This window comes from Chelonoidis abingdonii, chromosome 2 (assembly GCF_003597395.2).
Source record: "Chelonoidis abingdonii isolate Lonesome George chromosome 2, CheloAbing_2.0, whole genome shotgun sequence".
NCBI classification, from domain to species: Eukaryota; Metazoa; Chordata; order Testudines; family Testudinidae; genus Chelonoidis; species Chelonoidis abingdonii.
The window spans coordinates 141,748,851-141,774,524 of record NC_133770.1 but is presented as its reverse complement, the minus strand read 5'-3'; the positions used below and the strand labels follow the sequence as shown (position 1 = coordinate 141,774,524).

At 42.6% G+C, this 25,674-nt stretch overlaps 1 protein-coding gene across 1 annotated transcript in view; it reads left to right on the top strand.

The window, feature by feature from the left end:
* Positions 1–25,674, top strand: part of MYO10 (myosin X) — a 255,360-nt gene that overhangs the window by 145,715 nt on the left and 83,971 nt on the right. Inside the window, exons 7-19 of the mRNA XM_032789754.1 lie at positions 1,036–1,049; positions 1,173–1,257; positions 2,285–2,388; positions 6,485–6,614; positions 8,288–8,406; positions 10,813–10,959; positions 11,146–11,246; positions 11,489–11,555; positions 13,169–13,261; positions 14,131–14,199; positions 14,372–14,454; positions 17,917–18,025; positions 23,072–23,152. Coding sequence (XP_032645645.1) covers positions 1,036–1,049; positions 1,173–1,257; positions 2,285–2,388; positions 6,485–6,614; positions 8,288–8,406; positions 10,813–10,959; positions 11,146–11,246; positions 11,489–11,555; positions 13,169–13,261; positions 14,131–14,199; positions 14,372–14,454; positions 17,917–18,025; positions 23,072–23,152 — 1,202 coding nt within the window. The remainder of the gene's footprint in view (positions 1–1,035; positions 1,050–1,172; positions 1,258–2,284; positions 2,389–6,484; positions 6,615–8,287; positions 8,407–10,812; positions 10,960–11,145; positions 11,247–11,488; positions 11,556–13,168; positions 13,262–14,130; positions 14,200–14,371; positions 14,455–17,916; positions 18,026–23,071; positions 23,153–25,674) is intronic.

Below are 25,674 nucleotides of genomic sequence, written 5' to 3'. Positions count from 1 at the left end.
CCTTTGTAGTTCAGGGTGATGTGTTCCCTGTACCTGTTCTGTGGAGAGTAGTAAGGGAAAATATTGGCCTTTGCCTGTCCCTCTGCTCACACCCAAAGATTCCAGGTTAAAAAAACTGTCCTGGGTGAACTTCAAGAGAAATCAATAAGCCCAGATTCAGTTTGTGTGTCCATCTATCCATTCCTTTATCTAGATATAAAATCACCAAACCTCTCTCATTTTTGGTATTATGGCCAATGAGCATGTTTCTTCAGAGTGAGCTAATAATGTCTTAGCTTCATGGGAAAAACTCTGATTACCAGCTCTTCACCAGCCAGGTGAAATTCATCCAAGGGCATAATGGGCAAGGAAAGGCCTGTACAGAGCAGAAGTGAGAGGTTCCATTGTGTGAGGCAGTATCCTCAGGTTGGCTGCACTGCTTCCACTCTGCAGCTGTGGGCTATTCACCAGTTCCACATAGGACACTGCAGGTTGGGGAATTAGGGGTGTATCCTCAGGATTTGCAGATACATAGATGAAGTAGGCATAGGTCCTGTATAAGGGTGTTGGGCTGTGGTTGCTATTCCTGCACAGTAGCAGGATTACTGGCTGTGGAACAGCTGCATCCCACTTGCATGTCTTTGAGGGGGGTGATTCTGTCCCCACACTCTCAGCCGCCAAATCCTGCCGAGATCTTTGCACAAAAATTGTTTGTTCACAGTTCATGCATGGTGGGTGAATTTCACCCTTAAAGCAGGCACCAAACTAACCAGCAAGCAGAAAGTTAAGCAAAAGGTAGATGTCAGTTCAAATCCTGATTTGGTCCAGAATATGACAATACTTCAATTTGCTCTGTTGAAAAAACTTTTGGGATTAGAAGTGGCTGAATGTGTTAGTTATGGAAACTCTCCTCCTTTTGCTGTGCAAACAGGTACATGACACAGACCACAATGCTCTTCGTAGTCTCTGAAGTCAAGCCACTAGGGAGTTGTAAACATATAGTTCTTTAACTTCATCATTTTATTCCTTGACGGATCACTTTCTTCCGCACTAAAGATTTATTAGAAAAAGTAAGTTAACATTTGCTCTCATCCAGTATTTTTGTTTTATTCACAGACTTTCTCAAAAATTGCTGGTGAATAGGTTCCCTTTAAAAATAATCCCCTAAACAGAATTCTTATTTGCTTTGACAGAACCGTGTAGTAAGGCAGAACCCCGGGGAGAGAAATTATCACATATTCTATGCACTGCTGGCAGGGATAGAAGAGGAAGAGAAAGGTGAGTGACAAAGCTCAGCTCACACAACTGTTTGCAATGGCTCTTTGCCAGTACTATTTCAGTCATGAAACAGCATCTTGCAGTGACAGTGCTGTGGTAAACCAATAACCGAACAAGAGAAATAGATTATTTATTTAATCTGAATTCTCCGAGCATGTTTTGTGAGCTCATCTTGCTACAAGCAGTGCCTCTAGCATAGGAATGCCACCAGGCCTCCTGGGGTTTATTCCCAGCTGCCGCAGACTCACTTTGTGACCTTTGGGTAGTCACTCAGGCTGGACACTGCGATGTGGGCTTGTCCCTGACTATCTTGGCTGAGCACTAGGAAATTCCAAAGGGAAGAGAGGAGAAGGAATCATACTCTCACAGTCCTTTGTCATGAAGGTTAACCCCCAGCAAGAGAAATAGCATTTGTGTAGAAATGTCTAAGCTGTGTTAGCACCACCTTTTTGGCCAACTATACAGTTCATGGTGTTTCACAACTAGTTAAAATGAAAATTATCCAATGAATGTGCTACATTTTCCATTGCTATAAACCAGAGGCTCTCAACCTTTCCAAACTACCGTACCCCTTTCAGGAGTCTGATTTGTCTTGCGTACCCCCAAGTTACACCTCACTTAAAACCTACTTGTTTAAAAAAATCAGACCTAAAAATACAAAAGTGACACAGCACACTGTTAGTGAGAAATTGCTTACTTTCTCATTTTCCCCATATAATTATAAAATAAATCAATTGGAATATAGACATTGTCCTTACATTTTTATGTATACTATATAGAACAGTATAAACAAGTCATTGTATGAATGTTTAGTTTTCTGGTGCTTTTTATGTAGCTTGTTGTAAAACTAGGCAAATATCTAGATGAGTTGCTATACCCCCTGGAAGACCTGTGTGTATACCCCTGATTGAGAACCACTGCTATAAACCATTTGATTTTTTGTCCCTGCTCATGTATATCTCAAGTAAATGAAACATTAATTATTTTTTTAACTGCTAAGGTGGTGACTAGTTTTTTCTCTTTGCAGATGCATTTTACTTATCTGTACCAGAGCACTACCATTATCTGAATCAGTCCGGATGTGTAGCGGATAAGACAATCAATGATAAAGACTCCTTCAAGGAGGTCACTGTGAGTTGTTTGACCAGTTCTTTATAGTTCAAGGGTGATAAGTTTCACTTCTCTTTGCTTGCTAGTGGTTTCAATGAAAGCTATCAAGATCTGCAGCTAACTGGGGTCCTAATCTTGCAGAAGGATCAATCCATGGTCATGACTAGGTGCAATCCCACTCACTTGCACAGCACTCCACATGGGCATAAGGTGCCTCATGGAGGATCAGAGTCTGCTGTTGCTCAGAAATGACTAATTTTTTGTCATACACTTCGCTATCACAGGGACTATTTCTTTCCTTGAATGCAGGATATGAAGTCACTCTCCCACCACTCCTTGGAAAGGAAAGCAATTAAATTGCAGAACAAAGAAGACAGCAGTAGAAGGCAATCAGACATTCACCCACCTTACCTTCCATCCATGACTTATGTAGAATTACTGTTACAGTAGTTTATAACAAAGGACATATGCATTCATATCTAGATGCAAATTACTCAATGCATGATGGTGAGGATGGGATTCTATAGAGTAAATACGTTAATAATGCCTATCTGAAATAGGACACCACAGGATATATATAACACGGGATGTACACAGAGAGCGATGGAAGCATAAAGCATCTTGTTTCACAGTTAATTGAGAACCTGTACATTTTCTGATTCATTCCCACTTTTTTTTGACAAAACCAAACAAGTGTTCTGTTGTTTACCTAACTTACCCGAAGCAGCCATTAGAATACAGTGTAGCACTCCCATCCCATTCCAAAAGTGTTTGCGCCTTGTGTAATATTTTAGTATCTGGAATAAACTAGATGGCTTCTTTCTTCATAACTATTGGGTGTACACTGTGAGGACTGGCTGTGTGTATAAAAGAGAAGCATCACTTCCTTATCTCTCTGCTCTTTATGCTCCTGGGACAGTTCATACAAAATTTGTCAAATAAAAATACCGAGCAAGCAGGAAGCAGCCTTTCTTTTATGGGAACATTAACCTTCTTACTAAAAGAAAACAAGCCACCTTATTTTACATGACCAGTGTACATATTTCTGCTGCTTCTCTCATTTCAAGGATTCATACACTTTCTGCAGCATTTACTGAAATATGGAAATAGCAAATCCATGGTAGTATGTGGATTTCTGCATCTTTTCAATCTCTTCTAGCCGTGTGCCTTTGGAGGAGAAGGGTGCGATAAAGATAATCTGGTATATGGAGTAAGTGATCAAATACGATTATTAAATAGAATGGAAACATAGGTGAAATGGAGGCAGTCACACTAATTGAGGATTACTCTAGGTAGCCTTAACTTTCGCACCCACATTAGCATCAGCAATTAGCTACAGTAATTAGCTGACTCTTACTATTACCAGAATTACCGATTTCTTTTCCTAATACCACCACCATTTCAGTGTGGCATGTATTCTATGAGATTTGAAAACCAATAAAAATGGCCCGGTACATTTTATTTAAAAGGTGTTTATGTATATTTGTTTTTTGCAGCTGTAAAATTACGTAATTTTGTGACAGAAATATTTTTGTGGAAGTGGGTGATATATGCATTGCAGTCATATAGTTCAGGTTGAGTAGCATGACATTTAATTTGTGCTAATCGGCTTGAGGCAGGTAGAGCATGAAATTAACTTGACATGTAAATCTTGCATTCTGGAGTATTTTAGAAGCAGAAATTTGGGAACAGAATGGGGGCTTTTCCACACGGCTTTCCTTATAATAAGGGACAGGGACATTTTGCATCATGGGTTCCTGTTCCTTCCCCGTTTCATGCACCCTCGTCCCTTGTTTCCTTACAGATCTTCTTAAGACTGAGAATGTGACTTCAGTGACTTCAAAATTCCTAAGCCGTATTTCATTCTTCTCTTTCTGTCATATGCATTCTAATGATCTTTTCCAAGAGGCTACAGATGATTTCCCCTCTAGACGTTTTTCTTTGCTTTGTGTTCCAAAAGTTCTTCTTCAGTGGAGTGGGGATCTGCAGTGTGAGCACACACGCATGCATTCCTAAGTATTCTTGTGACATCTGTTGTTATTGTGCCATGAACTAGATCCTATTAATAAAATCTCTTCAGCTTGTACCTCCCTCTATAACTATAACTATGGCTGATAGGATTAGAGACAAGCATAAGCAATTTGTTAAAAATAATCAGGAATAAGTGGAATTACTGGGTGAAGTTCCATGGTCTGTGTTATGCTGATTTCAGATTAGATCAGGGTTTCTCAATCTGTGGCTCATGAACCAAAAGGCTCCAGTTCCATGGAGCTGGCTGAGTTCAGTTCCTCACTTCTGATATTGTGACTTCTGGGGTCGCAGTGCCACTGGGCTTTGGCCGAGCCGCCCGTCCATCATGATAGGCGGTGTGGGCAGCCAGACCAAATTTGAGTGAGTGGCACTATGACCTCATTTGACAAGTCACAAAGCCACTCACGAAAACTTGGCCCTGCAGGCCCCTCGTTAGGGAAGCTGAGCCAAAACTTAGTGGTGCTGCAACCTGAATGTCACCACGTCTGGAGCACAGTGTCATTATTTAGTACCAATTACGTTAATATGTGTGTTCTATATCATGGGTAAGGAATACTTAGTAAGACAGGTGTTCTTTGCACTAAAGCTATTTACTGGGTTGTGACAGGCCATCAAGGTTTATGAATGGGTTTTGAGCCCAAAAAGGTTTGAGAACCACTGGACTAGATGATCATTGTGACCATAAAATTATGAATCTACCTACAAAGTATTCGCAATCGTATATATTTATTGTGTATTGGAAGAGTGTACATTTTCTCAGGTCTACAGTACTAAAAGGTCTTGTATGTTCTGTGGGATTTTACAAGTAGTTATAACAGCTCTTTCTGTGCAGACACAGTAGAATGGATTCCCAGAGCTTCTGCAGATATCCCTTTCCTTCTTATTTACTAAAAATGTTATTGCAAGTATGTGACTGGAGGTGTGGCAAGGGGAACAGGACGATCCCCTACCAATACCTTGGAGAGATGATAGGTATGAGAGAGAGGAGAGAAGAGAACTTCTTCCTCAAATCCTAAGCTGGCTGACATGGGTTAGAGCTTCTTTGTAGGGAGGAAGTAATTCCGAGAGCAGCTGCAAAAACACCTCTCAGTGCTGCTTGCGTTTTGCAAGATGACACTATTGTCATTATTGATGCACACTTTGACCAAAGACCATCTTTTTGTAATCACATTTGCACAGAAATACAACACACTCAAATAGCTCTACTCAAATATGTCATGCTCTGTGTATTCTGCGTCCCAGAATTAAGAGTATTTCATCAGTGCAAACCATGAATTACAGTGAATTTGCACAATCTGGTTCAGATTGCAGCACTATAGAGAGACGTTTGGAAAAAACAAAACATTCCCAAAGAAAATAGTTGTCTGTTTTTCTTGCATTAATCAAATAATACATGTTTTACATTGATTTTTTGTTTGTTTTGTTCCTGATATACAGTGGAACCGTGGGCATTCTTACTTTGTTCATCTGTAAATCTAGTAGTTTTCACACAAAATTTGTGTCTCACCCCAGTTAGTAGCGTACAATAATGAGGTTTTTCACTTAGACTTTGTTAATTTCTCAAAATATGAAGCAGAACTTTAGTGTTACAAGTAAAACTAAATTACAGTGCACTGACAACATACATTGCATGATACACATTTGGTCACTTCCAGGACTAATCTGCAAAATCTGGTAACACACAGGGGAGGTTCCTCCCAGTTGCTAGTACAAATTAGTGAGGTTTTTTCCTATGGTCCTAATCTTGTAAAGTACCAAAGCACATGCATAACTTTAATCACATTCTGTTGTAGTGGAACAGGTCTTTAGAGGGTCAATGACACTCCCGGGGATGAGATTTTAAAAATGTCAGAGTGTTACTTTATGTGCTTAAAGTTGCACACATCATGTGTTAAAATGCTTGTGTAGATTGAGGGCTAAGACAAGAGATGCATTTGCTATTCCCATTCCACTGTCCCTATGTCGTTTCAAATGCTAAAGGCTGCAAAACTCAGTTGTTGTGTTTTGTAATTTATCCTCCATAATCTGTCTGTTTCTGGTTCTCCAATAAAATCAGACACAAACTGAAAGAAATATTTTCTTCCAGACTGCAATGGAAGTGATGCAGTTCAGCAAGGAGGAGGTGCGAGAAGTTCTTAGGCTGCTAGCTGGAATTCTGCATCTAGGGAACATTGAGTTTATCACTGCTGGTGGGGCACAGGTGTCCTTCAAAACAGGTGAGATCTTTATGGGATAAGGAAATGTCCATGATTGCTTAATAGCAGTGTTGGAAACCATGCAGGACAAAAGTCTCTGGTTCCTTTTTAAGATCTGTGAATGATGGTTGAAATACCATCGTTGTTGTTTTATGAAGATGAAATGAATTACTCCTTGGCACTGAACTCTGCCTCCAGTTCAGGAAAGAACTCAAGCATATGCTTAACTTCCTCTTGTGCTTAAGTCCCCTGAAGCCAATGCTGTCCTGAATTTGGAATGCTTTTTCTTAGGTTGATGAGACTTAAGTATGTACTTAAGTGCATTCTGGATTCAAGACTTTGGTGCACTGTTCCTGCCTTGGTTGCCTTGTCAGCAAGTTACACCTGCAGCTATGTAACCATCGGACAGAAAGTTCAGGGATTGGGTTTGGGAACAATGACATCATCCCTTACTTTTATACCAAATAAGGGCAAAGTGCAAATTCAGATGCACAGTTTGGACAAACTCTTCTTCTATTCACCATAAAGATCTACCTGATCCCAGGAGAAAGCAGAAGTACCTTCTAATGAATGAGGAAGTGGATATTAGGTTTCTATATCCATAAAACCAAACATTAATATTAGCAATAAGATTAGATTTGGATTTTTATTATGTTAAGAACAAATTAAAGGCTTTCAACTGTAATGTGTAATGAATTGGGGGTGTTTTCAATCAGTTTCTTTCTTTTGTGCACGTTTATAATACTGTATCCTATTGTTTGAGGAGCACTGAAAAGGAATAAGTGACTTAGACCACCACTGTATCAATTTTATTGTGAATGCATTTTCAAGACAATATTTCAACCTTGTCTCTCTGAAGCTGAGCATTCAAACATTAATAACTGGGTTCGACTGACAGTGAAAATGAGTACAGGGATTTAACCTATGTAGAGATGCTGTACTGGGATGCATTAGCAGCTGGATTTATGCATATATTTCAGGGGATATTAGGCCTCTGTGAATGACAATTTCTTTATGATTATAGATTCTCAGAGGAAGAATTAAAGGGACACTCTCACTCTGAAATTTAGTTAGTTTCAAATATGAGTTAAATGTTTTCCAGAGTTTCAACTATCCCTGAACTTCCTTGCTAATTTTTTTGGGTTTACCATGTCATTTTCCTATTTCTTAAAATGTGCTTTTTTCCTCCATTACTGGATGAAACATCCACATGACTAAGAAAGGAAACTGACTGATCCGACCTGTACAGGGAAGAGAGTGAAAACAGTGAAACAACACAGAATGCTATTAAGTGCATAAAGTAAAGAAAATGGGAAGTAGACAGTGGTGCCAGTTCTGCTCTCCAATGTAGCGGATGAGAGTGGCAGCTGATGGGAGCTAGGTTTGGTTCCCTAATTAAAGGCTGGCTGGCTCCAGTAGAAGTTAGAGCAGGAATGGAGCTCAGTTGTGCCCGCTTAAGCTGTAGGTGAGGGATGTCTGGTGTAGAAGGCAGCTACATTACCTCTACCAGCACTTTGCGTAAGGAGAGCTGAGTCCCTTTAGCAGACCAGAGAATCCAACTCAATATTTTTTTCTAATCTCTATCAGAAGCTGCTTGGGTTTTGCTTCTAATTACAGTAGGTTAAAAAAATGTTGAGAGAATTGTGCCTTCTGCATACACGTGTGTATTTATTTTTGGCTCCTTCTGTTGCTAGCTCTGGGCAGATCTGCAGAGTTACTTGGGCTGGACTCAACACAACTGACTGAAGCATTGACACAGAGATCAATGATACTCAGGGGAGAAGAAATCTTAACACCTCTCAGTGTACAACAGGTAAAGACATACCACTTCAGATATATTTTAACAAAACAATTGGGCCAGACTTTCAGCTGATATAAATCCAGCACAGAGTTCCATTGAGGTCAATGACTACAATGAACCAACAGCTTGAAGCATGTGTAAGGGCTACTGAAGCACGGGGGTACTCAGGAAAATTAATCCGAATTAACAACTTTAGAATTGAAGTAGTCTTCATTCTGTGTCCATAAAGGGGTTTAATTGACTTTAAATAATCCACTTTTAATTCACACCTTTGGTTCATTTGGATTAATTTTCCTCAAAGTCCCTATGTAGACAAGCCCTAAGAAGCTGACATCAGAATTTTAGTCAGATAACTTGTTGGGGAGGTTCAAGTAACCAATACATTACAGGATTTTCTAATATGGTTTTAAAACAAGTTGTTATGATTTATGAGTCACATAATGCCAGAGATGTGCATAGCATTTTATAACACAGATAAAGACCAAATCCCTGCCTGTTTAGGGGCCCAGTCCTGCATGGGATCCACTAGCCCTGTGCCTTTTGTAGAGTTCAGTTGACTTTAATGAGTCTCTGCACAAGTGCAGGAATCCAGGCTAGCAGATCCCAGTGCAGGATTAAGGCCTAAATTAAGACGAGAACAAGAGTAGATGACCTCATGGGATGGGGAAGAAGAGGTGGACAAGACACAAAGACAATTTGGTTGTCCAGTCATTTGGGAAGCTAATGCATGCTGCTTCTTTGTTACATTTAAAAAAAAAATCTTAATCCGTAAAATACAGAAATATAATGTATAAACGTCCTTGAAGAAGGGGTTGTGGGACTAGGCTGAGAGGAAGAAGAGAGTGGAATTGTAGCTCCCATGGTCATGAAGGGTCTTCCTGTCCTAGAGAGCAGCAGAAAAGAAAGCATGGTGGAGGCAGAGTGGAAAAGGGGTACAAAAGGGATGGGGGCATTCAGATTAGCAGTTTGGGCCGAACAAACAGGATTAGAGGAGCATAAATGGAGGCAGCACCTGAGAGGTAATCATAAGAAATGTTGTTGAGAGCCTTGAAGGTAAGACTGCCTAATTATTTATTTAGGGGCATGTTCTGCAGATATCCTGACTCACATTGAGTAGTACCTTACTCTGCAGGTAGCTCCCTTGATTGCACTGAGGCTTCTCTTGTGGTACAGAGCTATTCAGTGTGGGATAAGAATCTGGCCCTTAGATTTTTAGAAATCTCTATGGATGTCCATCTAGTAATTATAAGAACATGAGAGCTGCCATGCTGATCTAGATCAATGGTCTAGCCAGAGCAGCCAGTACCAAAGTTCAGGGCCACATACAGAGCAGAGCAGTTGGAGTGATCCACCCAGTCTTCCTCTTTGTTTTTTTGGCAGTCAGAGATTTAGACTCACCTTGTGCATGGGGTTGCATCCCTGACCATCTTGGCTAATAGCCATTGATGGACTTATCCTCCATGAACTTATCTAGTTCTTTTCTTGAATACAGTTATACTTTTGACCTTCACAGCATCCCACGACAATGAGTTCCACAATTCATTATGCATTGTGTGAAAAAGTACTTCCTCTTGTTTGTATTCAGCTTGCTGCCTATTAATTGCATTGCATAACTGCTGGCTTTTGAATTGTGGGAAATGGTAAAAAGCACTATTTGCTTTCTCCAGACCAATCATGATTTTATAGATCTCTGTAGGTGGAGCAGGAAGGGCTTCCTTTGGCTAGAGGGAGGAGGGATAGCTCAGTGGCTTGAGCATTGGCCTGCTAAACCCAGGGTTATAACTTCAATCCTTGAGGGGGCCACTTAGAGAACTGGAGCAAAATCAGTACTTGGTCCTGCTAGTGAAGGCAGGAGGCTGGACTTGATGACCTTTCAGGGCCCCTTCCAGTACTATGAGATAGGTATATCTTTATTTATTTAAAGTTGCTCACCACTTCTCACTGTAGGATCTTGTTTTTAGTTGTCTATAATTTTGTAAGACTTGAACCATTTGGGTTAAAATTTCCCAAGCCAGATAGATGCCTACCTCAGGCTCAGTTTTGGAAAGTTTCAGCAAAATATGGTTCAGCCACTTCTGAGAATGAGGTTAGGGAAAAGCATACTGTACATTCAGATTATATATGTTTATGTACAAAGGAGCTGAATTTAGGTAGCACAGACACCCTTAATTGTGGTATTTCCTAATTTTTGAGAGTTTTACTTTGAAACCTTAACTTCTTTTTAAATGCAGTATAAATACTGAGTTATAATAACTCACAATGGAGCTTTCAATCATTAGTGCTTTAATTGTAACCAATGTAATGTATACAGACCTGATAGAAATATAAAACTACTTTTTCATTGCACTGGGCAAAGGACATTGGCAAAATGTGGTTTCTAATTAAATTACTATGCTGTGTATTACCTCTCCAATGCAGGCAGTAGATAGCAGAGATTCTATGGCTATGGCACTTTACTCCCAGTGTTTTGCATGGGTTATTAAAAAAATCAACAGCAGAATCAGAGGCAAAGAAGATTTCAAGTCCATCGGAATTCTTGATATATTTGGATTTGAAAACTTTGAGGTATGTTCCAAAAAAATTGCTGGGAATTTATTCTTTAATTTTTATGTATGTCATTGTTCCACAATTCCATTTAACTTCTCTAGAACTGGATTATCAAATGCTTTAGAACCTGAAACAAATCAGTTTATCATTTACAAAACAAATGGAGTTGGAAGTTTTTACCTTTGAATGTCTGTGGTTTTTCAGGTTAATCATTTTGAGCAGTTCAATATTAACTATGCAAATGAAAAGCTTCAGGAATATTTCAACAAGCACATTTTTTCCTTGGAGCAACTGGAATATAGCAGGTAAGAATTACTGCTGGAGTTTGAAAGGTGCCTGGGGAGAGAAATAACCAAAGCCTTGACATTCAATGGGATTTGAGTGCCTAACTCCCATAAGCACATTTTAAAAATCCTGGCCTATAGCTGCATATTATTATTTTTTTAAAATTGATTTTACCCTAACTTGCATGATAGGCATAGCAAATGCCTCTCCTCCCAACACATTTGTAATTATGAATAAAATGTCCTCTCTTTTCTTACACTAGAGAAGGACTAGTTTGGAAAGATATTGACTGGACAGACAATGGAGAGTGCCTGGACCTGATTGAAAAGGTAATATGTTATTTGATATTGTAGTATGCTTGGACAGATTACTGTGTTCTCATCACTTGTGTGAGCAGGAATTTTAAAGCAGCATGTGGTCAAAAGGCAGCCTATATTTTATTTGTTTAAATGTTAATCTTTTAATACAGTAGTTTTCAAGCTTTAGTATATTGTGGATCACTTTCATTGGATCAGTATACTTTCATGAACATATACCCCTCCCAATCCTGATTTCCTCACTTTGCCTATAATTTACAGTGCATGGTTGCATACAAGAATGTGTTGTGAAATCATTAAAGAGATAGCTTGGAGAGAGATTCACATTACTATGATGCTTCGGGACTTCAACCATGATCAGGATTCGATTGCACTAGGCACTGTAGAAATTTAGATAAAGAGAGAGTCCCTGCCTGAACTCTTTACAACCTAAATAGACAAGACATACAAATGGCTGGGTGGAAGAGATGAAACATACAAGCAAAATGAACTGTAGGATGGTTGACAAAGGTCAGATTAATTCCACAGTTTTTAAATTGCTTTGTTGGGTGGGGTTTTGTTGAGATGGGGGTTATATATTCTATCTCTGCTCTTAAATTCCTTTTCCTGAATGTTAAACTTCGCATTTCAATGTATCTAGTCTTCTCTTATTGCCCGTTTCCCCCTCACTGCCATAGTGTCTCCAGGTCACTTCTGCAATTTATTTCTGTCCTCCTGTGTTTTTATTAGTTTCCCCTCCCCCCGTTTTCTTCCATCCATAAAATTGATTATGGTTGAATGTACACCAAAGAAACACAAAACCTGTGAAACAGCTACACGGAGTGTTGATATGTGTAAGTGCATGTTGTTTTTGTTGGGATGGAGGAGAGATGAAATTGATTTAAGTTCTCTCCTTGGAACCAGTAACTCAGGAGTTCCTGTCCCTGTTCAACAGTGATTCCGTTTGGGGCATAAGACAAGTTACTTAACCTCAGTGTCCCTTTCGGTAGAACTATAATACCTGCCCGCTTCCCAGGGCTGTTATGAGAATTAATCAATACTGTAAAGCACTTATAAAAGATTAGATGTGGTGATGGTTAGTAAAATTTGAATGTATTTGGTTAAATAAGATTCTGGATACTGTAAAAGAGACGTTTATTGTTATGAAGTTAAAAGAGACGTTTATTGTTATGACACATGCTTCAACACTGTGACAGAAACAGCTCTGTGCACCATTTGGAAGTGTTCCTCAAAACTCAGGTTGAGAATACTTGGGCAAATAACCACATTGCAGTTTCTAGCTATTCAGAATATAGCTCGAGCTGGACTACTGGCTCACCCAAAGCAAATTTTAAAGAAAAACAGGATAAATTGCCTTCACTTGAACAATGAATTTGGGCTAAAAAAGTGCTCATATTTTCAATAACTGCTTTTTCCTCCATTGTTTTGCTTTTACTTGCTTTACGTTCCCAGAGGAATCCTTTTCCTCTAACAACGTTACAGTTCCTGTGAGAGTTTTTATGATATATTGGTTCGCTTATGCCTCTCTTGACAGCATCTTCAAGACGATTTTCACTAGTGGAAAGATCAGTGTAAACACTCGATGGGCTAATTCATCTTCATTCTCTTTATTTTTACTGATCTAGAAACTTGGCCTGCTAGCACTAATCAATGAAGAGAGTCATTTTCCTCAAGCGACTGACTGCACCTTGTTGGAGAAGTTACACTCCCAACACGCCGTATGTGATTCTCTAATTTATTTAGTGTGCCATTTGTAAGATCCTTTGTTTCTCCAGAGGTTTGTGATTCATATGCATGGATGCATAATCTTACAGTACATATTAGGCCCAATTCTATTTCCAGTGAAGTCAGTGGCCAAGTCATTTGCTTCAGTGGGAGCAAGAGGGAGCTTGTTATCTGAAAATAGGCAATGTGGAGATAGATATGCATAGATATGCATAGGTAGTGAAATAGGCCAGATTCTAATCTCAGCTACACCAATGTAAATCTGGAGTAACTCTATTCACTTCTCCAGAGTTACTCCCGATTTACATTGATATGACAAACTGGAATCTGGCCTGATGTCCATATTCAGATGATCATTACCTTTATTGTACAAGAGCCCCTTTAATATAGAGACAAGGTGGGTGAGATAATATCTTTTATTGGACCAACTTCTGTTGGCGAGAGAGACAAGCTTTCAAGCTACACAGAGTTCTTCTTCAGGTCTTGGAAAGGTGTACCTACAACACCCCCTTTAATACAGTCATATTTCTGTTTTCACAATTACCTAACCTGATAATAGCCAGTTCAGGCAAGCCCTTCTTGTCCACCGTGTCTTTAACTGATCACTTTGCCAGATGGCTTAGAGTTAGTCTAATGCCTTTTAATGTACTATAAATCCCCTGTTACTGTGTTTGAAGCAGCTCCAGACTAACAAATCCTATTACCGATATAGAAATGGTTGTTTGCTGTTGGAGCACTAATCTTTTAGGGTGTTCACTGAAAGACAGTGGTTTGGACAAATTCAGATTGAAGACAGTTTGGCTGCTTATCTAGATTCCAATTGTTTTCTCCACTAAAATATTTTTATTCTTCCTTAAATTAGAACAATTCCTTTTATGTGAAACCAAGAGTCGCTGTTCACAACTTTGGAGTGAAACACTACGCTGGGGAGGTAATTTTCTTTTCTTCATTTGGTAAAATGCTTCCAAACAGTGTTTCAGAATCACAGCCACTCACAAATTAACTGAAGCATTCTGTTCCCTCAGTGCACTTTATGGTACTGCCTTTGTGAGAGGTACTTAACGACTGTGCTTTTTATCTGAGCCTGTTCTGCTTTTTACTAGGTCCAGTATGACGTCAGGGGAATCTTAGAGAAAAACAGAGATACTTTCAGAGATGATCTCCTAAACTTGTTACGTGAAAGCAGGTATGTTGGTTCATTTGCATCTTGGGATGATGCTGGGAGGTGCCACGTGCTCGGATTTCAGTGGGAGTTGAGAGCAGTACCTGCAACATAGGGTTGGACCTTTACTGAGGAGAAGTGAGCAACAAACAAGTGGCTGAGGAGATTGGCACTTAATGAACTTCTCTTGTGTACAGTTCTAAATATAATACTACTTCTCTCTCACATTGGGCCAGATTCTGATACCCTCACCAGGTGGCAGAGTATCTTATTCCTAGTGATTGCAGTGCATCTATTCGGGTATGTCTGCACTACGGGATTATTCCGATTTTACAGAAACCGGTTTTTTAAAACAGATTGTATAAAGTCGAGTGCACGCGGCCACACTAAGCACATTAATTCAGTGGTGTGCGTCCATGTACTGAGACTAGCGTCGATTTCCGGAGCGTTGCACTATGGATAGCTATCCCATAGTTTCTGCAGTCTCCCTCACCCATTGGAATTCTGGGTTGAGACCACAATGCATGATGGAGCAAAAACAGTGTCGCGGGTGATTCTGGGTAAATGTTGTCACTCAATCCTTCCTCCGTGAAGGCAACGGCAAACAATCATTTTGCGCCCTTTTTCTCTGAATTGCCCTGGCAGACGCCATAGCATGGTAACTATGGAGTCCATTTAGCCTTTTGTCACTGTCACCATATGAGTGCTGGATGCTGCTGACAGACGCGGTACTGCAGTGCTACACAGCAGCATTCATTTGCCTTTGCAAGGTAGCAGAGACGCGTTACAGCCCTTTCACCCGTCTTCTGCATTGGACGAATGGCATGATGGTTACCAGTTCATATTGCGCTGCCTCTCATGGGTGCTCCTGGCTGACCTCGCTGAGGTCGGCGGGCGCATGGACAAAAATGGAATGACTTCCAGGTCATTGCTTCTTTATGTTTTGTCTAAAAATGAGTCAGTCCTGCCTAGAATATGGGGCAAGTCTACCTAGAGACCAGAGAGCACAGATGCTCTGGTCAGCAGCCCAGACATCCCGCCAGGAATGATGAGCCTGCATGCCATTCTAGGGGTACCCCTGCCAACCCCCACCCATTGCTTCCCTCCTCCCACACCCTCCTGGGCTACCGTGGAGTTATCCTCCATTTGTGTGTAGAAGTAATAAAGAATGCAGGAATAAAACATGGACTTTTTTGAGATAAAATGAGGGGGAGGCAGCCTCTAGCTGCTATGATATTCCAGGCAGGACATCTCCATTACTCATTAAAGGGTGTGGGGGGGGAGGAGTACAGCCTCCTGCTGCTATGATAGTCCAGAATCTCCATTAGACATGAAAGGGGGGGAGAGGAGCCAAGCCTCCAGCCGCTATGATGAGAATGGTTACCAGCCCTATTGCACCATCTGCCAGGACTGAATCTCCAGGACACAAAGCTTAAAGAAGGGAATGACTGGGAGTCATTCCCATTTTTGCCCAGGCGCCACCGGCCGACCTCAGCGAGGTCAGCCAGGAGCACTCACAGGATGATGACGAGGACGGCTGTCAGTCATATTGTATCTTACCGTCAGCCACCGGGGAGGGGAGGGGAGAGGATGCTGCTGTTTAGCGCTGCAGCACCCCGTCTACCAGCAGCATCCAGTAGACATATGGTGACATTGAAAAGAGGCGAGAAACGATTTTTTTCCCTTTTCTGTGAGGGGGAGAAGAGGGGGTAAATTGACGACATATTCCCTGAACCACTGGTGACAATGTTTTTGACCCTTCAGGCATTGGGAGCTCAGCCAAGAATGCAAATGCTTTTCGGAGACTGCAGGAACTGGGGGATAGCTCGAGTCTTCAGTTCCCCCCCACCCCCATGAGCGTCCATTTGATTCTTTGGCTTTCCATTACGCTTGTCACACAGCACTGTGTTGAGTCCCTGCTTTGTCATTTCGTCTTCTGGAACGGAGCTCTGATAGAACAGATTTGTTTCCCCATACAGCGATCAGATCTAGTATCTCCCGTGCGGTCCATGCTGGAGCTCTTTTTGGATTTGGGACTGCATGGCTACCCATGCTGATTAGAGCTCCACGCTGGGCAAACAGGAAATGAAATTCAAAATTCACGGGGCTTTTCCTGTCTACCTGGCCAGTGCGTCCGAGTTCAGATCGCTTTTCAGAGCGGTCACAATGGTGCACTGTGGGATACCACCCGGAGACCAGTACCGTCGAATTGTTTCCACACTAACCCTAATCTGACATGGCAGTCCGCTTTCAGCGCTACTCACCTCGTCGGGGGAGGAGTACAGAAATCGGTTTTAAGAACTCTTTATATCGATATAAAGGGCTTCATTACGTGGACGGGTGCAGGGTTAAATCGGTTTAACGCTGCTAAATTAGGTATAAACGCATAGTGTAGACCAGACCTTAGAGGAGTAAGGTACTACTCAGTGTGAATAAATGCATTAGAATTTGGCCCAGGATACTTCATATTTTCAAGGTACTTTACATACTTTACATACTGTGTATGTGTGATTTTTTTTTTTGTCAGTGCCTCTCATAAGGCTTGATTCTGTATTCCTTGCACGTCTCTGACCCTTACTTCACTTGGGGTTTGGGTGCACAAGGAATTGACAGTCAGGCCTGTATGCTCTCTGGGGCAGTGACCATCTTTTTGTTCATTGTTTGTATGATGCCGAGCTCTGGGGGGTCCTGGTCCGTGATGAGGGCTCCCAGGAGCTACAGTAGCACAAATAACAACAACAGTAATGTAGTAAGTGACTTACAGGGAGATTTTCAAGGATTTAAGTGCATATGTCCTGTTGAAAGTCAGTGGGACTTGTCCTGCTCCTAAATCCCTTAGATGTTTTAAAAAAATGCCCTTTTAATAAATCCCTAATTGTATATACTGTTTTCATGTTATGCCTGAGGCCACATTTCTCTCAGCTGAAATATGCAGATAAATGCAATAGGGGAGTTAAAGCTATAGGGCTTGATTCTCTTCTCACTTACCCTCATATCAATCAGGAACAATTCCATTCAAGTCAGCGGTTATGTTGCTGTCAAAGTGATGTGAGGGGCCTCCTGTAATCCTCTGTAATGTACATACAACACCCACAACTAAGTGCTGAAGCTTAAGTTCCCACACAGAGTTATTTGCACCCTTGTGAAAAGCAAACAGGAAATGTTATTTCTTGGTCTTCACTCCAGCGTAGTATCCATTAAGGTCAATTGGTTGAGTAATGATAAAGTAAAAAGTGATAAAATCTGGCCATTCATTTTCAAGAAGAGGTGTTGAGAATGTAGTGTATGGCATTTGGACTGTTTTTTCTTGGTCTCATTGCACAAATGATACATCTGAAAGGTCTGTGGTTAATTGTTGTTGAAGGTAAGAGGAGAGTCAATAGGAGTTATTTTTCATTATGGAACAAAGCTTGCTCTGGATTGTACTGTGATAAATTTTGTGGTGTCTTGGGATATTTTGTAAAGATTTTTCCTTCTCTGTTTCAGACTTGATTTTATATATGATCTGTTTGAACACGTTTCAAGTCGGAACAACCAAGACACCCTTAAATGTGGAAGCAAACACCGGAAACCCACTGTCAGCTTACAGTTCAAGGTTGGTTAGTATGTCCTCTCCTCCACTGTCAGCAACTGACAAATGATAAATAATCAGCAGTCAACGAAGACTCAGAATGGCTGGGTTGGGGGTATATGTCCCTTGGAGATTTTAAAGTGCTGAAAATTTTCAGTACCAAAATGTTGCCTCCTCCCATATGAAACTTCAGTCACTAATCATGTAATCAGCAATGTTAACCTCAGGAAGAAGCTGACCTGCACAGCACCTCCGTCTTCAAAGAATTGTTGCTTCCCATTCATTGACTTGTCCTTGTTTTAACCATGTTGGCCTCCCCATGGACTAGACTTCATAGGTATGTCTTGCTCTTACTCCCCATCTTGCTCAGTTTCCGCTTCTATCATTGGTTCCTTCACAGTCTCACTACTTTTAGGCCTGGTCTACACTAGGAAATTACATATATTGGTATAATTATGTTGTGCAGGGGTATGAAAAATCCACCACCCTGAGTGACGCAGTTAGTCTGACGTAATCCCCAGTGTAGACAGTGCTAGGTCAGCAGGAGAATTCTCCCATCAACCTAGCTGCTACCTCTTAGGGAGGTGGATTGCCTATGGTGATAGGAGAACTTTCCCTTCAACGTAAGTAGTGTCTTCGCTGAAGTGCTGTAGTGTTTTAAGTGTAAACAGGCCCTAAGTGCCTCTCCATCTGTCACTTTTATTTTAAATTGGCTAAGCTAATGTATAATCCTGTAAAACCACGGGAGTCTGTGCCTGAACAGAGTGAGTGCAAAAGGCTTCCAGTATGAATGGATAGCATTTTGCACCCATTTTGCACAGGTGTAAAGGACTAGCAAAGGGCTAAGGCAGTGGAGACTCAGGCTATGTCTACATTATGCACCTTACAGTGGCACAGCTGTATTGCTATAGCTGTGCCACTGTAAGGTCTCCTGTGTAGCCACTCCTCTGCTGGCATAACTAAACTACCCGCAAAGAGTGGGGTTAACGATGTTAGCAGGAGAGCCTCTCCTCCTGACACAGTGCTGTCCACACCAGTTCTTTTGTTGGTGAAACTTAAGTTGGTCAGAGGGGTGGTTTTTTTCACACCCCTGACTAACAAAAGTGCAAGTGCAGACAAAACCTAAGGCTCCCTGTGATTGCTTCTGTCCTCTGTGGACTTAGCAGCAGGCCTTCAGTGGGCATAAATCACCATAGCTCCATTGAAGTCAATGGAGCTGACTTACACCAGCCAGAGATCGGGCCCATAGCGGCTCCAACATTGTGACTTAGGAGGTGCTTACAGCCGTACATGTGAAATTATCCCAAAATCAGCTGTGAAATTGGCCTGAGACACTGAAACGAGGTCTGCACACTAGGAAAAATAAGCACCAAATACCTAATAAAAATGCTTTCAGTCCTTGTGTTGAATAGGGATGCAGGGCGACATTTTAATTATCTGCTTTGTTGGACAAGGAGAAGCAGGTGAAAGATTGTCAGACACATGGGATGGGTTTAAATGGGAGGCTGCAACTTTATTAATTATTAATTAATTATATCTTGGGGAGGGGCACAACATTACCAGCCCCCAGCTGTCATGTACCAGCTATTTAATTGGTTCTGCAGTGCACGTTACAGGGCTTTATAATGAACCAAAAACTAACTTGGGGTAGGCCGTCTCTGGTCATGATTCAGTTACGAAACCTCTCCTCCCTTCCTCCCTCTTAAGGGGATGGAGTGACAGAAGTCACAATGCTGGGTGGGGGAAAACTCAGTCCACAAAAACTTCAAGCTCCTTCCCCCTTATAAGCACACAGCCCACTTGCACAATCCTGGGTCTCGTTTACCTCTGGAAGCTGGCAGTTTAGTCTTTACTCGCACTGGACACCAGCTGCTAGTCGTCAAGAGTGGGTAGTTTAACAGCAATATAAAAACCTCGAATCCTTGTTTCTAACCCAACTGTGCCTCTAGAAGGCTACAAAGGAGGTGAAAAAACTCACAGGACTACTTGCCAATTTGGTGGTTTTGGACAAAATTCCTTCCTGACATCTTAAAGCAGATGATCGGTAAAATCCGCAGCATCATAAGTGGCTAAGCTGCTAATCTTCCATGGGACAGCTAACTGGCGGTAAGCCCTGGCTTAACTTACGTAGGCAAGGACCTGAGGGAGGGTGCACAGCAGCCAAACAGCTGGCCCCATTTCTCGTTGCCCAACTAATAGCCAAGCAGAGAACTGAAAGGGAGGGTTGGGGGAGTGGAGGGGACAGCCCCCATCTTCCCCTCTCTGCCATACAATATGTTTTGTATTCTCTCATTCACTGCTGTCCAGTCAAAGTACCTCCCCTGCTACTCAGGGTTTATAATTCAGCCATTAAAAATTCCGTTGGGCTGAAACTCAGCATAAACATTTTCATCTGAAAGTGATTATTTTAAAGAAAGATGGGTCCAAATTCTGCTCTGAGTTACATTAGTTATAAGTTCAGACTAACTCCTTTTCATTGGCGTTATTCCACCTTTATACCAGTACAAACAAAAGCAGAATCGAGCCCATTGCTAGTGGAATCATTACAAAGAAAATCTTGCTCTGATGCCTTTTTGTTGTGCTGGACAGAACAACCTACGGAACATATGGTGAGATGAACACTGCTATTCCTTTGAAAAGGAGCACTGCATCCCCTTGGTTGGTGCATGCTGCATACACAAGTGAGGCTGGAGAAATGGCTCTGACCCTTGAGTAACACACAGCACCCTCTTGAGGTTGTGGAGCGCCATTGGCCGCAGAAGCTCATTCTCCTAACCCGCCTTGGTATCTTTTCAGATTACCGAGGGCTTGATTCACTGCTGCCTTTGCAGTCATTTGCACTTGGGCAAAGCAAGCGTGAGAGGTTACCGCGTAGGAGTAGCAGTGTTTTGCACTCACTTTGCCCCGGGGTAAATGACTACAGAAGATGTAAGGGAAGGGAAAATCAGGCCCCTTCTTTCTCTTTGTCTCCTCTCCCCCAGGGGCCCTGAACAATACATGATTTGTTCAAAAGTTTAAAATGTAAAGGAATAGAACTGGTGACGATTCATTATGACAACTTGGTTATTGATTTTTAATGACCCTGATTCAGAGTAGTCTCTAGATCCTATCTTAAGGTGTGGTGAGCATCCTCCTATCCCATTGACTTGGGTGGCAGTGGGAGTCCAGGATGTTAGTAGTTCATGAGATCAATCCAGAGCTGAGCTGCATGTGAAAATGGAATATATCATCATCCTACCTTTGTTCAGGCTCACTTGCCTTCCCTGTTACATTTACAAAGTGATTGCCATGACTGCTATCCTCTATTGCAGGGGTCAGCAAACTCTGGCACACGGCTCGCCAGGATAAGCATCCTGGCGGGCCGGGCCAGTTTGTTTATCTGCCGCGTCAGCAGGTTCGGCTGATCGTGGCTCCCACTGGCCGCGGTTCGCCGCTCCAGGCCAATGGGGTAGCAGGAAGCCGCAGCCAACACATTCCTCGGCCCGTGCTGCTTCCTGCAACCCCATTGGCCTGGACCGATGAACCGCGGCCAGTGGGAGCCATGATCGGCTGAACCTGCCGATGCAACAGGTAAACAAACTGGCCCGGCCCACTAGGGTGCTTACCCTGGCAAGCCGCGTGCCAGAGGTTGCCGATCCCTGATCTATTGTCAGAGATCACCAAGGTTAGTCAAGTTGTCCTGAAACATAGTGTTCACACAGCTTAAGCATGGATAAAGCTTACATTTTTTTCAAGAGGTAAATGTTTTACTGCTAGAAGCTGGAGCCTTTTCTATGACATATTTGCTGCTTTGTTCTTTTCCCCTCTTTGTTCTGTAGCAAACAATGGTTAACCAGACACACTGGAAATAATGATCAAGTTTCAAATCACTTCAGCATTTGCTTTCTTTGCCCCCATTGTAATAGATTTACAAAAACATCTCAGTATCTCCTCAAATAGAATGGGGGAACGTTAAATTGGCAGTTCAGTGAAGGGGTGAATTTTTCATGTAAATAATACTTGTCAGAAGAGGGATGATGACTTCATTGGCGACCTTTATTTCCAGTTAAATGAGGTAATAATACATTAGATAATCTATGTTATATTGTGTATTTTATAATTCAGAATTCTGTTAGTGCAGAGGAGAAAATACTGTGTGTGTATAATTGCACAATATATATGTAATCAGTTTTATTTTTTATATTGTATTGTAAACTTGATGTTTTCTTGCTAAGGATATTATAGGAATTTTATTTAATGGAAAAACGTGCCTCTGATGCCCTGTATTTTAAGTTAAATTACAGCTACACTTAGTAAAATACATGAATGTCTTTGTTACAGATATACGCAACGTGAATTTTGTTCATTGATTTTTTTTTTTAAATCTAGTTTCTGAAAGAGTGTTTTTTAAACACAATTTTAACGTTACTTTTTAAAGAACTTCTGAAGTACTAGAGCTAGGTTTTTCTTTGTCGTTGTTGATTTAGTATCTTTCTTATAAGTGTCTTTTCATCAAGAGAGAAACTGATTGCCATATAGGAGAAAGAGTGAAACCGACTATACACAAAATGCTGTCAAATGCACAGAATAGAAAAACTGGGGGAAAATGGGAGGAGGGGAAATTATGTTTGCTAACTGCTTTCAGTAACAATGTTATCTTATACCTGGATCGTGCATTGTGATTTGCATGGGCACAGCAATGCATACATACAGATCACAATGCAGGACAGAATTCTTAAGTGTTACTTGTAACTACAACAGGTTCAGCATTTTGAGACAGAAATGAGATTTTCAAGTTGATGGTGTACCTTTGTAAAAAGAGCTTTCTTCATGCTGATCAGAACTCTTCTCAGTATTTTTAATCAAAAGGGAAAACAATAGAGCAGTATGTCACCTCACATGTTAAGGCCTGTATCCCATTAGCATGACTGACTATCATGGAAAACCTTGTACTACTGTAATTTCTAGTCTACGTCACTAGGTGTTGCTATAGGGACTGCCTGCAATGCTTAGTTTTGAGAGAGCTAAAGTGTAGGACTTAAGAAAAAGCCATTTATAAAGTACTGTCTTCTCTTCTACCTTTTGTTTTAGGATTCACTCCATTCCTTGATGGCAACATTAAGTTCCTCTAATCCTTTCTTCGTTCGATGTATCAAGCCAAATACGAAGAAGGTAAGATTTAAAACTCTATTTGTCTGAGTTGCTTTTCCAAGTATGTAGGGCCCAATGTTCCATATCTTGTATGGTCATTTTCACATATGCAAATCAGACTAGTAGCATTTTGGACTCGCTTTCACAGGTACAATTGACTCCAAAAATCTGTGGCAGATTCTGGAGAAGACTCCAGACTTCTGCAGCTCTCATGTCTGGGTTTTTTTGTAGCAAGCTATTTCACATGTTCTGTACGCAACTAGAATAATCATTACCACAGTGAAATCTGTTTTAAGTGACTACCCAAAGATCTGACAAAAATCACTTACCTTACCGTGTTGGTCTTCTAATAAAGGTGGAGCAGAATTGTACTCAGTACATTTGGGGATTTTACAGTAACAGTTTCTTACAGCAGGAAATTGCCAAGTAAAGATGGTTACTTGTACAGGTTTTACTGTGCTATTGCTGTTCTGCTTACTACAATTTAATTTTTAAAAATATTGTTTATTTCCTTTAATGACTTGCAATCCAGTAATTTGGGGGGTTTGCTTTACTGTATTTTCTTTATCATCTGCCACTTAACCTTTCAGTTTCTGTAAAATATCAGGTGAAGTCATGTTTGTTCTTCTTCGAGTGCTTGCTCATATCCATTCCAGTTAGGTGTGTGCGCGCCGCGTGCATGTTCGTCAGAAGATTTTTACCCTAGCAACACTCGGTGGGTCGGCAGGGCGCCCCCTGGAGTGGCGCCGCTATGGCGCCGGATATATACCCCTGCCGACCCAGCCGCCCTTCAGTTCCTTCTTACCGCCCGTGTCGGTCGTTGGAACAGTGGAGTGCAGCTTAGCTGACCCACTTCCCTAGGTACTCGTAATTCTTGTGTATATAGTTATAATCCTTTTATATATATATTTATATACTTATATGTTTTTTCTTTACTTGCATAGTAAGTAATAGTTAGCGGGGTTTGGGGAGTAGCCCCTTCCCCGCAACCGGTGCCGGAGCCCATGCCCAGCTCACCAGTTCTTAATCTGTGCTTGGCCTGCCACAGGCCGTTGCTGACAGGAGATCCACACGACTCCTGTTTGCAGTGCCTCGGGGAATCGCATTTCACAGCTAAGTGACCCATTTGCAAGGCTTTTAAGCCAAGAACAACATGCAACGGCACTTTCATTTATCCTCCACCTTCTGCACCGAGCGCTGGCCACTCGGCGGACAGAAGCGCCTCCTCGGCACTGGACCCCGCCGGCACCGGCCGTTACCGGCACCAACGTCGACTCGGCACCGCTCTCTCTCTCTGGGGTTGAGAAAGCCACGACTCCTCCTGCCAGTGCCCGACAGCTCCCCGGCACACGCCGTGGTTGAGCTCCCTGCTCCTGCTGCTTCTGTGTCAACTGCACCGCAGCCAGAGAGCTCGTTTACGTCGGATCGCCAGGCACCGACACCTGCAGAGGCACTGAGGACGCCGGCACCGTTGATTCCGGTCCCGCGGGGCCATCGAATCCAGTGCCTGCCTGCTCCCCGGCATGCACCGTGGTTGAGCTTCCTGCTCCTGCTGCTTCCATGCCAACTACACCGCAGCCAGAGAGCTCATCTAAGTCGGATCGCCCGGCACCGACACCTGCCGTGGTACCGACAGCATCGGCACCGACAACGTAGGCACCGTCAATCCCAGTCCCACAAGGGCCGTCGAATCCAGTGCCTGACCGCTCCCCGGCACAGGCCGTGGTTGAGCTTCCTGCTCCTGCTGCTTCCGTGCCAACGGCACCGCAGACAGAGAGCCTGTCTAAGCCGGATCACCCGGCACCGACACCTGCTGAGGCACTGACGACGTCAGCACCGTCGATCCCGGTCCCACGAGGGCTGTCGAATCCGGTGTCTGACAGCTCCCCGGTGCTCGCTGTGGTCGAGCTTACTGTTCCCTCCACGCCGGAGACATTTCCAACGGCGAGGGATCTCATTGCCATGACAGAATAGATGCTGCCTGAATCCCCGGCACCGACAGTGTGGGTAATACAGTCTCTTGGCAAGCCTCCTTGATACGACCATCCTCTGTCGGCGCAGCAGAGGGGCACCGTTCATGATCACGGTCCCGCAGAGGCTCCAAGTCCCATTGGCGCTCCCGCTCCCGAAGCCACTTGCAGTCCCGATGCTGTTCTCCTCGGCACGGGTCGCACTCGCCACGCAGGTCGGTGTCCCGTTCACCGACCCGATAATCTCGACACCGTTCCGGCTCCCAACACCGCTACAGGCACTGTGGCTCCCGTAGCCGCTCCCAACCTCGAGATCTCGGTCGACCTCCTGGCACCGCTCTGGTCGCAGGTCCAGATCTGCGCCTTCCGGTACCGGTCCCAGGTGCCGAGCTGGGCAAGGTCTGGTAGAGTCAGAGACTCTGCCCATGATTTTTCAGCACCTCCATGGCCATCCGGACACACATCAGTGTCTTCCCACGCGGACAGCTCTTATGCTCAGGACCGCGATTCTGGTGTGCCTACCAACAACCTGAGAGCCCATCAGGACCTCCTATGGAGGGTAGCACTCAATGC